General features: G+C 39.2%; 2 protein-coding genes across 4 annotated transcripts in view; one reads left to right on the top strand and one right to left on the bottom strand.

Annotated features, from left to right (window-relative positions):
* Positions 1–6,602, bottom strand: part of LOC138030789 (nuclear anchorage protein 1-like) — a 69,161-nt gene extending 62,559 nt beyond the window's left edge. The window contains 1 exon segment of the mRNA XM_068878661.1: positions 5,943–6,602. Coding sequence (XP_068734762.1) covers positions 5,943–6,227 — 285 coding nt within the window. The 5' untranslated portion in view covers positions 6,228–6,602.
* LOC138028929 (uncharacterized) overlaps positions 3,346–12,500 on the top strand; it is a 25,200-nt gene continuing 16,045 nt past the window's right edge. The window contains exons 1-2 of one of the 3 annotated variants that reach the window (XM_068876579.1): positions 3,346–3,481; positions 11,217–11,482. In XM_068876579.1, coding sequence (XP_068732680.1) covers positions 11,246–11,482 — 237 coding nt within the window. In that variant the 5' untranslated portion in view covers positions 3,346–3,481; positions 11,217–11,245. Of the gene's footprint in view, positions 3,482–7,000; positions 7,169–11,026; positions 11,118–11,216; positions 11,483–12,500 lie in introns of those variants that run through there. The other 2 variants (XM_068876578.1, XM_068876577.1) reach the window with 2 other exon arrangements.

Genomic DNA, 12,500 nt, shown 5'->3' with positions numbered 1-12,500 from the left:
CAGGCAGCCCAAGCTCAAAATGTTAGGAGTTCAGTGTAACGTGACATATGCTATACAGTGAAACCTGTATTAAGCGGACACCGTATTAAGCGGACACCCTCTATTAAGCAGACAGTGGCCGAATACCCTAAATTTATATCCCTTATTTACTGTAAATCAAACCTTTATTAAGCGGACACCTCTATTAAGCGGACGCGGACACCTAAAAAGTACTTGAAATGGTCATTTCTATTGTTACCAACCTGTATTAAACGGACACTTGTAATTAAACTCCACCACACAACGTGCCAGACACCGGAAACGAGGAAGGCGCCAACCACCAATTTTTCTATTTTTAAAATTAAAAACGTGACTTGACAAACGGTGTTTGTTGAATACACAAGGACAAAAGAAACCGTAAATGCATACACGTCCACGAAGCCTGTACAGCTAGTATACAACAAATCCTTGGTTGATCAGTTTATCTTTTAACCAGTTACAAGATTATCTGAAATGCTGCTGGAATATTCCAGATATCATGGACAAGAAGATCTAACGCTGGCCATTAGCAAGGCAACCGACTTGCTTCAGAAAATGAAATTTAAAAGGCTCAAACAATCAAGAATTGATGACTGTTATTGTTAAGGATTAGTACATTCAACAGCTTAGAAAAGGACAAAGTTTTTATGGTTTTTATGTACAATATACAGCTTGTTTCGCTCATTTGATCAGTTTCAGAGTACAGTATTGATTCGTTATGTTTGTATAGAGCTTGTTTCACTCGTCTGATTTCTTCAAATTTGAGGTGTAATCTATGTTTGTAGTAATCCGATCAGTTGTTCCACTTAAATAAAAAAAAAAAATACTGTAATGCAAACATATTTTGTCGCAGTCGCTGGGAGTATTCTAAACATTTCCACCGTTCATTTTAATGGTATTTGACACCTCATAAGACGTTATTTATCGAAACCTGTATTAGGCGGACACCCTGTATTAAGCGGACACTAGAGCATTCCCCGAGGGTGTCCGTTTAATACAGGTTTCACTGTATTACATAACTACGCGAAACGTGACTCCCGCCTTACAGCATATGGTGGTATTGTGTTACAACGGTTTGAATTTGTGGAAACCCACAAAACGATAAGTCGCCGAAATCGCGTTAGATCGGCCTGCGAAGCTGGCAAACAACAAAGAATACAACACGGCAACAGGGTAAGTAGATTTTATTCACAAAATATAAGAATAATTGACTTTTCCAGCAAAGCCGTTTCCTTCCCATACAAACCTTTACAAATTCAAACCGTTGTAACACAATACCTCCATATGCTGTAAGGCGGGAGTCACGTTTCGCGTAGTTATGTAATATAGCATATGTCACGTTACACTGAACTCCTAACATTTTGAGCTTGGGCTGCCTGTGGTCTGCCACGCGTGCACGCTTTTCCAACACATCAGCGATACTACGAAGTATTCATTTCACAAGTAGTTTACAACATTCGCGGCGTGTTGTATGGGCCCCTACAATCTCTCCGCCTTAGGCTCGAGATTGTGAAGGCCCATACAACACGTGTCGCTCACGTTGCAAACATTACTTACAGATTAAAATCTTCCTTTTTCTACCCTCCTTTGCTAAATGTTGAGAGCTTGTAAAACCGCCATAGACCCCTTCACGCTCTTGATTGCATCATGGGTAATCATGACAACATGGCGGTAAATTCAAAGGTTTGTTTGGAAATTCAAAGTAAACCACGACTCTACTTTTTCTAGACTTTCGCCTTTATAAACCAAAACATATAAGTTCAAGTTTACAACTGAAATGATTGGACTCGGTATCTATTTGCTGGAATTCCAATACGTGCATATTGCTGTTTTTTGTCCATACATTTTCTGTACTTTTTTGCGCCTTGGGAATTTCAAAAAATGTATGGCAGAAACTTTGTTTAATAAAACAATTTCTACAATATCTCACCCAAAATTGAATATTATGACTCCTTTTCACCGTTTTGAACTTCCAAACAAACCTTTAAATTCCCGCCATGTTGCCCTGGTTACCTATGATGCACTCGAGAGTGTGGAGGGGTCATATTACGTAAGAAGTTGTCCTGGTGAAAGGCATAAAGGATAAACTTTAATCTTGCAGTCCTTTCGTCCGTAATTTTAGAAGCATTGGACAGCTGAGTTTCAACCGAACAAATGTCAAGTTCTGCCAACCCTTAAAAAATTACATGTCTGCAAACAAGTCCTGCGTAACAGAATATCTATGCCGATTTTTATCGTGTGATTTCCACGCTCAGTATTTGTCACTAAGAAAAAGCAACTAAGATTTCACGTATTTGCCGTCCACTTCATTTCCACATTAGTACATAATTAAAGAATCACCTTTTCCTTCGGTTGCTCAAATTGCTTGAAAGTTAACACTATTTTTGGCAGTGTACACTCAGTCGAGATCTAGCCTGCGTAGCATGGCGGTTTTTTGTCGAGCCGGGCGCACGAGCGGCGAAGCCGCGAGATTCGCGTGCGAAGCGCGCGAGAACGAGCGGCGAAGCTCCTGCCCCAATCTCCTCGCGGTTTTTCTGCCCTCGCCCGCCTTTATTACTTAGCAACCAAAACCGCCATGCTACGCAGGCTAGTCGAGAATTTCAATAGGTCATTTTGACTGAACAAAGGGCGAAACAAAGTAGAATCTTCCTGTTTCTCCTGTTGTTTCTACTCTTTCCAAGCATTCAACCTAGCAATGCCAGGTAGAACTGACCCTATGTTTGTTTGAAAATGGTGAGAAAGTGTAGTCAGGAGATGTCATAAGTTCTATGGAAAAAAGTTTGCCCCTGACTCCTGATATTTTTCAACAGACGTTTCGGCTAATGCTTAGGCCTTCATCAGTAGTAATATGAAAGCGAAGTTCGTTGTTATACGCTATTTAAAGAAACGTTGCGTGAAGCTTGCGCGCTTATGACTCTATGCTTGTTTTCATCTTTTTGGCGGCTTTAAACAAAAAATGCGAGTCCTCCCAATCAGATCTAAACACACCCAACGCCCTCAGCTCTTTCATGTTCTCCTGAGTGAAAACTTTTCATTTCAAAGTTCACATATCTGCCTTTTCATGCGAGACTTGAATGGAGGAACGCTTAAAGACTGGCTTTGAAAACGCCTGCAGATTTCGCCCAGAAAGGAGGTTCTAATAAATATGCTAGTGGTAAAATAATTGAATTATATGAAATTTAGCTTAGAAATTCAAGCCCACACTCAATTGACCCCAATTCAGTTAATGGTACCTGAAGTTCAGAAGTATGGAATTTCAGATCAGTAGGAAAGATTACGCCTCGCAGCTAAAAAGGATCTTTTGAATAAACTGACAACAAACGCATGACCTATGCATTCTTTTGTGGTTGACACCAGATCGCAGTGACATTCTCGGTTTTCGCAAAGAAAGCAGTTTGCAAGAAAATCCTAATCACTGAGCGAGTCAGATCCGGCTTGATATCGAGAGGAGAAACTGTAAGAGGTAAAATCTTGATCCTTTAAAATACACATAGGTGCTAACAGAAGCGCCGCATTTAGGTCCCGAGGCAATACGTATTTGCCTCATCCAGTTATCGTAATTTCACTCCACACAAGTGAGACACCATATACAGTGTCTGTTCGGTTCGGATCGTTAAAAAGTCTCCACAAAGGCCGGTTCACTGTAAGTTGTAACTACCGTACATCCGCAACACATTTGCATCTAACACCGCCGGACACCTTTCGGCATTTCAACCGAGCACGAGCGGAAACTTTGTTCGAAAAGGTTGGAGCCCTTATGTCATGTCCCGAGCACAAGACAGTGGAACAAAGCGAACTACACTGATCCGACAAGATTACTTTTAACCACACGCACGTCATTGCAAAGGTCATCGATTGCAATTTCTTGCACTGGGAGCTCACGATATTTTGTCCCTCAGATATTCCTGACCTTAAGGCATTCCCGAATTCTGAGCCACATGTCAAAGACATCAGGGTCGATATCTGCTTTCGTTATCTGACAAATCAATTTGTTGTTTATAATTTCTTGCTGACCAGAGGAGTTTCATTATCTCGAGTTCCTGTTTAACTCAAAATATTACTTGCCCTTTGAGTTAGGAGAATAGAAACCAATTGATTACCTTTTACAGGCCCAATATAATTCCTCTATTTCCAAACCAGTGTACTTCATCCAATTAACACCTAATTACTTTTTAGGCCTTATCTTGAAGGTGTAATGAATGTAAGCTAATTCTCCCAGTCATTGATTCAAAAAAGCTAAAATCGTGTTTCTCCCTTTAGAAAATCATTTACCCCGAGAACTAGAATATTTACGACCACTAATGAACATGAATATATCTGGTCTAACTTGAACAACCATCTTTGCTTTCAAGAGGTGTCAATTTTTTTTAAAGTAAAGATATATTTAATCATGGATTAATTTGCCATTTATTATACTGAATTATGACATTGTTCTTGATTTTGTACAGTACATTATTCAAGAGCACCGCTTGAGGGAAAATTTAAAGTGTACTGAATTGTATTGTGTTGCAAAATAGAGAACACGATGTGCAATCACGAACATTCGGGCGATACTGAAGTTATGTTCTCTTTTCTCAAATCATTGAGAAATTGCTTTACTAGAAACATGTAGAAAGAAATATGCCACGAAAGGAAAGTCTTCCGAGCCGAGTTGTCAATTAAAGGTTAAACAAAAACAAAGTTCACCCGTTCATTTTGGGACTTCCAAAACCTACAGGCCCAACAATGAATAAGAACCGTTGCTTGAACATTTGATAATGTGCGATATTCATAGCAGTTCAAAATTAAAATTAACAATAGCGAATTTCAAAACATTTTGACTAGTTAAGTTATCATAATTGAATTTGGGGAAAATATGAATGAACATAGCGAAGAAAACAAAAAAATCCGCCTGGTTGAGCTGGTTCTGCTGAAGGAGTTAATTAATGCCATCTTTTCTTCAAACTCAAACACATAATTTCCTCTCAGGATTTGAATACACAAAAGGGAAGTCAAGGGACGACATCTTTGTACTTCATACCAACAAATTTTAACGGGCATATTTCAAAAGCTTATACACTTGCAATGGATATTTTTTGGGATTATTTTTCCATGTCTGCGGAGTGTTTCTAAAGGCTATTCACTTTTCAAGAGAGGTATTAAGCACGCCACGTGTAATAACTTAGGTAAATTCCGTACATGATCCCTTCTGCATGTTTATCCGTATTCTAGACCTATTCTAGACAGGGACGGAGGAGAGCGTATTTTGTACGGAGGGCTAACAAGCAAGCGACAGAGACGGTAACTTGTAGGGGGTTCTGAGGGAATTCTTCGCCGAAAAGCTTGAAATCTTGAAGCTCGGAAATGCTGAAGAGGCATCGAAAAAATAAACGTAAAATGACAGATGTTTTACTTCCTATTTTAATTTTTGCTTAAATTGGGGGGCAGTCCCTCGTCCCTGAAACAGTGAGCAGGAGTTACAAACAGCGCTCGTGTAGCTTTTCTTAATTAAGCCCATCAATACTTTATTATCAACTGGTTTTCATGTATAACCCTGTGATTCAAACCACGCGAGAGTTTGATGAAATAGTAGACGGCATCAAGCTATCCTTTGCAATGTGTTGTTTATTAAGTTCAAATGAAATGGAAAGTCATGCTAAAATTCCATTGTAACTTAAACCGTGAAAATCGAAGTAAAAGCAATGAGATGAGCATCAATTGCCTGTGGCGATCACTATTTCAACCAGAGGTTTTGGCTTTGAAGTTTGTGGATAAAATCCTACAGTTTTCCGGTTTCATGTGGGAAAAGAAATCTGTCAGTTTTTTCCCATGGTCTCTTTGCGGTAAAAGAATTTTTAATTTTTGAGGTTATAATATTAGGCTCTTTGATAAAGAGCAAACAGCTTGAAGCTTATAAATCAGGAAGTCATTTGAAGAAAAATTACCTCAAATTGCCGTTCCTGCTTCGTAGCCTCAAGTTGGAGCAGAAGTTTCTTGTACGCGGCCTCGAGCGCGGAAAATGTGTCTTTGGCTTCGTTGTAATGCCGTAACGCAAGATCGTCGTTGTCAAAATAACCCTGTGAAATCTTGGACACTCGAGTGTAGGAGAACACATTATCACCAAGCTTGGTTTTTGAGGTAGATTCAGTAGTGTTGCTCTTGTAAGTCTCTGTTCTTTCATCAGCGCCGGACGATACACTTGAAAAACTCTCTGTCTTCTTGGAGGCCATGGCTTGACCCTTTTAGTAGTTTACCAGAACACAGAGAAGACAAGCCTGCAAGGAAAGAAGGCAATGCTCAAACTACGCTCTGTTTTATAATTCATGCCAGTCTGTAGCATTCCAAAACAAGAAAAAATATTATGCAAATGGCTTGTATTCAACTGCTTCATCTCACAGTCATCCGAGGTCAGGAGACATTTACTTACTAATGCAAATTGCGAAAGCACTGAAGCAATTCATTGAAATCACAACAATAACAGGGCGTGTATCAGTTGTATCCTGAGATAGCAAATGATTTTTATAGAGACAAACTGACGTTTCTGCTCAATAAATACGAAGTCTTTGAACTCTTTTCTTCTTATAAAAGAGAGCAAATCCATTTTATAGCTCTTACCAGTGAAATTTAGGGTCCAGGGAATGTCGAAAGAAATTCTATATGCGTTGTTTGACTTTACAGATTTTCCAAGGGCAGATATCTTGTTGTCAGCGAAGAAAAATATCGCAAGTAATACCTTACTGTTAGTGTAACTGAAGAATCTTGGCGAGAACCACACATTTTAAGCTACCGGAAGGTTAAAAGATATTAAAACGAGAAACTGAACACCTCTCGTTGACTTCATTTGACTAGTACGGTTCAGTGATTTGGCGTAAACAGATTTAAAAGTACTCTAAACTCAAACATAAAATGCGACTTACTTATTGGGAGCAGAGATTGTGATAAGGCTGGCATGTAAGATATCTGCAGTATCTACTATAAAATTAAGTGAAGTCAAATAGTGTTAACCACAATTTTATAAAAGGCGTTGAACGAGTTTGAGCCCGAGGACAGAGGCACGAAGCAATAGTATATTTTGGGCTTCTGAGATGTAGCGCAGTTAATGGGACAAAACAAAGGATTTACTCTAGAGTTGCAATATTCGAAGGCATTTAATCAAAAGAAGTGAACCGTGGTAAGTGGACTAAAAAAAACTTCGACATGAAGCTTAAAAACAAGGTACATTTTTCGCCGCACTATACAAAATTTGGCATTGGGATTACAAAATTTTGTTTAACTGAAACATTTGTTTAACAATGGGACCTAATTCCACTGGGCCTTCTTGGGGTTGGTCAACTTTTGCAATCACCGCAAATTTGTTTTTGTTTCTGATTTAATTAGAATTTGCCTTCGAGCTAAGGTGAAAGTTTGGCGTCGTTGGTTCTATTTATAAAGTGTAATTGGACCGCCTTTGGATGAACCAAATACTTTTGGCCAATTTTCAAACAACGTCATCGAACAGACTGCAGACTTGAACCCGTCTGAGAGCTTTTATTTTTAGCGTTTGTAGCGGTGCAACGAGCTGGGTGAAACTAATGGTAATAAACTTAAGCGTTCAAGAAATGACCGGAGCAACATCAACGAATACGAAATTAAACAACATTATAACAAACCCAGTTATTGTGACTAACTTCGATTCGCGATTATTCTTTCTTCTTCCAATCTGTTTGATCATCCGGCAAATTTGCTTTGCTTGACATCTTTAGGTACAGTAAACTCTTTGAGGGAACAGCTTCGATAGTAAGAAGTACAACAAAAATTTGATTGAGACGCTTTCGTGTGCTCTACGAACCCCTGAAATTTGAATAGCAAAGTAAAGCCCCATTTACACGAGCAATTTTTCCTTGACAAGTTTTCCTTGACAAGGAAAAATTGCTCGTGTAGATGGGGAATAGTGGACAAATTTTCCTTGTCAAGGAAAATCTGGCGTGCTAGCTTTTCCTTGACAAGGAAAAATTGTCAAGTCTGAAATTTGCTCGTGTAGATGGACAACAAGGAAAATGTGACAAGGAAAACTTGTCATATGTTTCATTTACACTACCAAGGAAAACTTGTCAAGGAAAACTTGTCAAGGAAAACTTGCTAGTGTGTACAGTCGGCAAGTTTTCCTTGACAAGTCCACTTGTCAAGGAAAAATTGCTCGTGTAAATGGGGCTTAATGTATCGGAATGCTTGGCGCACGTGCAGTGCGCTTGATTTTGCTTATGAGACGAAAAAAACATCTTATTTTGTATGTATGTGTGTGTGTGCTGTCTTTGCATTGCTTTAACTCCCAAATGTCGACAATTGATACGCTAAAGAAACGTGATAACTGTGTCAGACGCTTCAATCTCTGTACGCACACTGGAAGATTCACTAACAGTACGTAAACTTTCAGCGAGCGCAAAAGTACTTTCGCCTCGTAATGGTTTCCTGAGTGACGCTGTTTCAAAGTGGCGCAACCTTAAAATTTACCACAAAGGGCTACATGAAGAAAATGCCAATTCACGCGATTAATGACCAACCACACGTTTTGTTTACATGAGAAAGGATCATGGCGCAAATGAGTCCGCCAGGTTTAGAAACATCGATTAGTAATTGAAAGGGCGTGACATTCAAAACCATTCAATTGCACTGAAATCACGATACTAAGTCAATATAACATTAAAAGAAAATGTGTGTGTTGTTTTAATTTTCCTTGGTTAGTGTTGCTCGAGATTGAAAATATTGGGCGGGGAAAGAGACTTAACTCGAGTTGTTTTGTAAAAACTTTCGTGGCACCCAGGGTCGATCGAGTGATGCAATACAGTTCAGTATCAGTGAACTTTCCTTGTGAGGCCAGTCAAAGCTATCGCCACATGTGCATGAGAAGCAGTACTTTCATGTGATGTGATGTGCTGCATCCTGTAACTTCGGTAATCATCTTACGGGCGGTAAGTCAAATACCGAGCAGAGCTTTACTTTGGGCAGAACTTTCGTACAATGAAAACGATTAATTGGTTTACAGGATGAATAAAGTCACGGGTGAATGAAATCCGCTTTTACTCTGCCGCTACGTCACTGTGGTTTAGTTTTTTGTTTCTACACAGCTTGCTTTTTTCTGAAGCCTGATTTTCGTGAATTTTTACTGAAACGTCATGTGTAAAACAATAAAAACGAAAAGAATCAGAGTTATGGGGTCCAACACAGATCACAAAAAACCGATTTAAATGATGTAATCTTCACACAATTTTAAACAAAAAGAACATTCTATTTCTAATATTAACGTAAAGGAGGCCATCTTACAAGCGATTTTAACACGGTGCTAAAGATATTTGATTCACATTCCAACGTTTAAGTATAAACAGAAAATTAAAGATCTAACATCCTGAACACTTGAAAAAACAGCACCGTGGAGATTTGATGACTTTTAAGATGTCGTCGTGATATTGATAAGAGGTGAATTAACATTGTACCTCAGACAAAAAATAACTTAGTATTGAGAAAACATTAAGTCAATACATGAAAAGTCTAGCTTGTCACGAAATCCGAACCAATTTCAAGTTGCGACATTTATAATCACGCCCCCATCTTACACCGGAAGGATGAAGGACTTGAAACACTCGATGGGAAGTCGACATGCGGTTAGAGGATCCCAAATGTTTCTTTCGACGAAAAACAGCAATACCCTTGCATGGTAGTTTTTTTGGGGAAAATTGACGTTCGGGAAGAGCTTACTTTACAATTACATAACAGCCTTAGATTTTATATTAGGATTAAAAACGCCTTGATTTACATGCCAGCCTTATGATCACCACCATCAAGGGGTTAAGAACGGAAACAAAATTCAAAGCATTTTCGTCATTCAGACACACTAAATTTGAAAGCAATATTCACGACTGCACGTGATAATTAATTTTATTGAGGAAAAGAGCTCATCCAAGCATAACAATATCGTGAGGATGTGGGTTGTCCTAGAACCCGTAATCCGGAATCATTACCAATACAGAGAGTAAAAACTATCCTAAACATTCATAAAAGCTAACCTTAGGCCTAAAAACGTTTGTTTAGGCCAGGCCTGAGGTTAGCTTTTATGACTGTTCAGGATAGTTTTCACTCTCTGTATTGGTAATGATTCCGGGTTTTAGGACAACCCTGTTTTTCCTGACACAGCAGTAAAGAAGCCAGTAAATTTGAAGGAAATTTCTTGTTTTTTTTACTTACAAAAAATTAAAACCTTGCTTCAACGTACGTTGTTACCGGAAATGCATAGACGATGAAAAGAGCTGAGAAATAAATCTTATCATATTCCTCGAAAGGAATTGGAAGAAATGGCGCTCGAAAGAAAATTACTAATAATTGAAAATATGCCTTCGCATCTTCAAGAAACGAAAGGTTAAACTTTCCCACGGTCGAAGTTGCACGGGAGACTTATTAACATAGAAATTTACGATTATAAACAATGCCGATTTGAGGCTTTGGAAGGCGACCACATAATCAACGAGCCACTTGGACAAGCAAGCAAAAATGCTGGAGTCCACGAAACGAAATTAAAACGTCGATAAATAATCGTCTAGATTTAAAGGTGTCTCTGTGTTTCATGAGCTTATTGTTGCCAGCTTCACGCCTGGACAGTTTTTCCAAGGTTAGCCAGACTTCCGTCACATGAACGATTCAAAGCTTTGGGCATTTTACACAAATTGTCATTATGGTATGTACACACAACGTACGTTGTACGCCTATTTGCCAGGAGATTTCAGAATGTTTTACGTACCTGTAGGTAGGTTTGCTAGCACGAGGTTTCAAGTCAATGCTGGTTTGCCCAATATTCGTGCTTTGAATACGAGATGTTTTAGGTCATGGCCCCCTTTGTGCCTTCAAACAAGCACAATACGCAATCGAACCAGCCAGTCATATTGCCATTAGGTTTGCGTCCTTGCCCAAACACAATAAGAAGCATCTAGGCCGTTGACTTTTCCGATGACCTGTCACAGCACTAGAAATGGGCGTTGACAATAGGTTAATTAAGGAATGCAAATGAGCTGTCAACAGTACAAAAACTTGAGCGTCATTGATTAGATTGCAGTCACGGAGGGCAACCCGGACTGTTGGAGCGCTTGACGTGTGTGCGTGTATTAGAAAAGAGTTCTTCTTTTTTCTCTAGTCAAAGAAAATTTATTGTTCTGACCATTCAGCAATATTGAGTCGTTATAACTCTGTTACAGGGCTAATAGCACCAGAAGTGAACTGAATCATGTCGGAGATGGAGCAGACGTTCTTGGACGCGAGCGTCGGTGGCGGAAGGACGTCGTCTACTTCAGTCAAACGAACAGTTACCTACAGGACTTCTGATCTAGGGTTTTCAAGCAAAGGCAATGATATCACTATGCAACACATCTCTGATGCGAAGTCCTACCTCAATGAATTTCAAGAGATTTATGGAAAGCACAGAGCAGAGATAGACGACCTGAAGCGGCGCCATGCCAAGGAGGTAGGATGGTAGTTTATGCAGTAGATGAGCGTTTGTTATAACGGTTACTTGAAGTGTGTGTTTAAGTGCGGGCCTTTGAAACCCTTTTGCGTTCTCCACAGCATAGCGTACGGCGTGTGGTTTTACTTAACTATTTTGAGCGAGTTCTGGCACGATCAATGTAAACAACTCAAATATAATTTCTTGATTGCAAGTTTCCCATTTTGGTCACGGTCATTGGTTATGCTAATGAATTTCTCGCGACACACCCAGAGAAGACATATTCCTATTCGCTCTAGGCGAAAGTAGAAAGATTGCACTGAAAAAGTCGCTGTAAATTGGCGAGATTTCTGTGACTAAGAATCCAAAAAAACTTTGACAACACAGTCAATTTGACAGTCGAAGCGAAGTTCTAATATTGATCATTGATGAGGATTCTGGGCGACTATGAAGAAGAAAAATGCAAACAAAGTCCCAACGCTTTCAAGTGTTCAATAATTTTTTTTCTCCAATATTCCTTAATGTTTTTGACGTTAGGTCCCTTTTGTTTGCTGAGCGATCAATTGGCCTTTTTAAGCGAAAAGGCGTGTAATTTGGTTTGTCCATTCTTGAACCTCGGCGAAGTTTTCCAAGTCCATCAAAATGTGACTTTTAAATTCCGACTTGTTTTGGAAGCCTTTAATTTGTAGTAGTGTTTATGGAGAAATAAGTAACTCTGCTGTTGAAAAGCCACTCAAACACGGACGTTATAGGGTTCTGCAAGAAACTGTTTCACGAAGGCTTTTCAGTTTATAATCTTCACCTCGGAATCACTAATGCAAACAGACTCTTATTACACACGAGAAATTGATATTTTGCTGAACATAATTTGTAAGCCGGCATCTTTCAAACTACTGCTAAATAATCATTTCTCAACCATAAATAATATGAAGATATTGTTTAGTGGACCACCCGTCAACTTTGAGAGTTTCCGGCTGATTGGTCAAATTTAAAAGCCACTTTCCAACAACTTGAAGCATTGCCTTTGCCAGAAGTGTAA

Source organism: Montipora capricornis, chromosome 13 (assembly GCF_036669925.1).
Source record: "Montipora capricornis isolate CH-2021 chromosome 13, ASM3666992v2, whole genome shotgun sequence".
In the NCBI taxonomy this organism is placed as follows: Eukaryota; Metazoa; Cnidaria; class Anthozoa; order Scleractinia; family Acroporidae; genus Montipora; species Montipora capricornis.
Note: the sequence above shows the minus strand (reverse complement) of the source record. Positions and strands in the feature narration are given on the sequence as shown.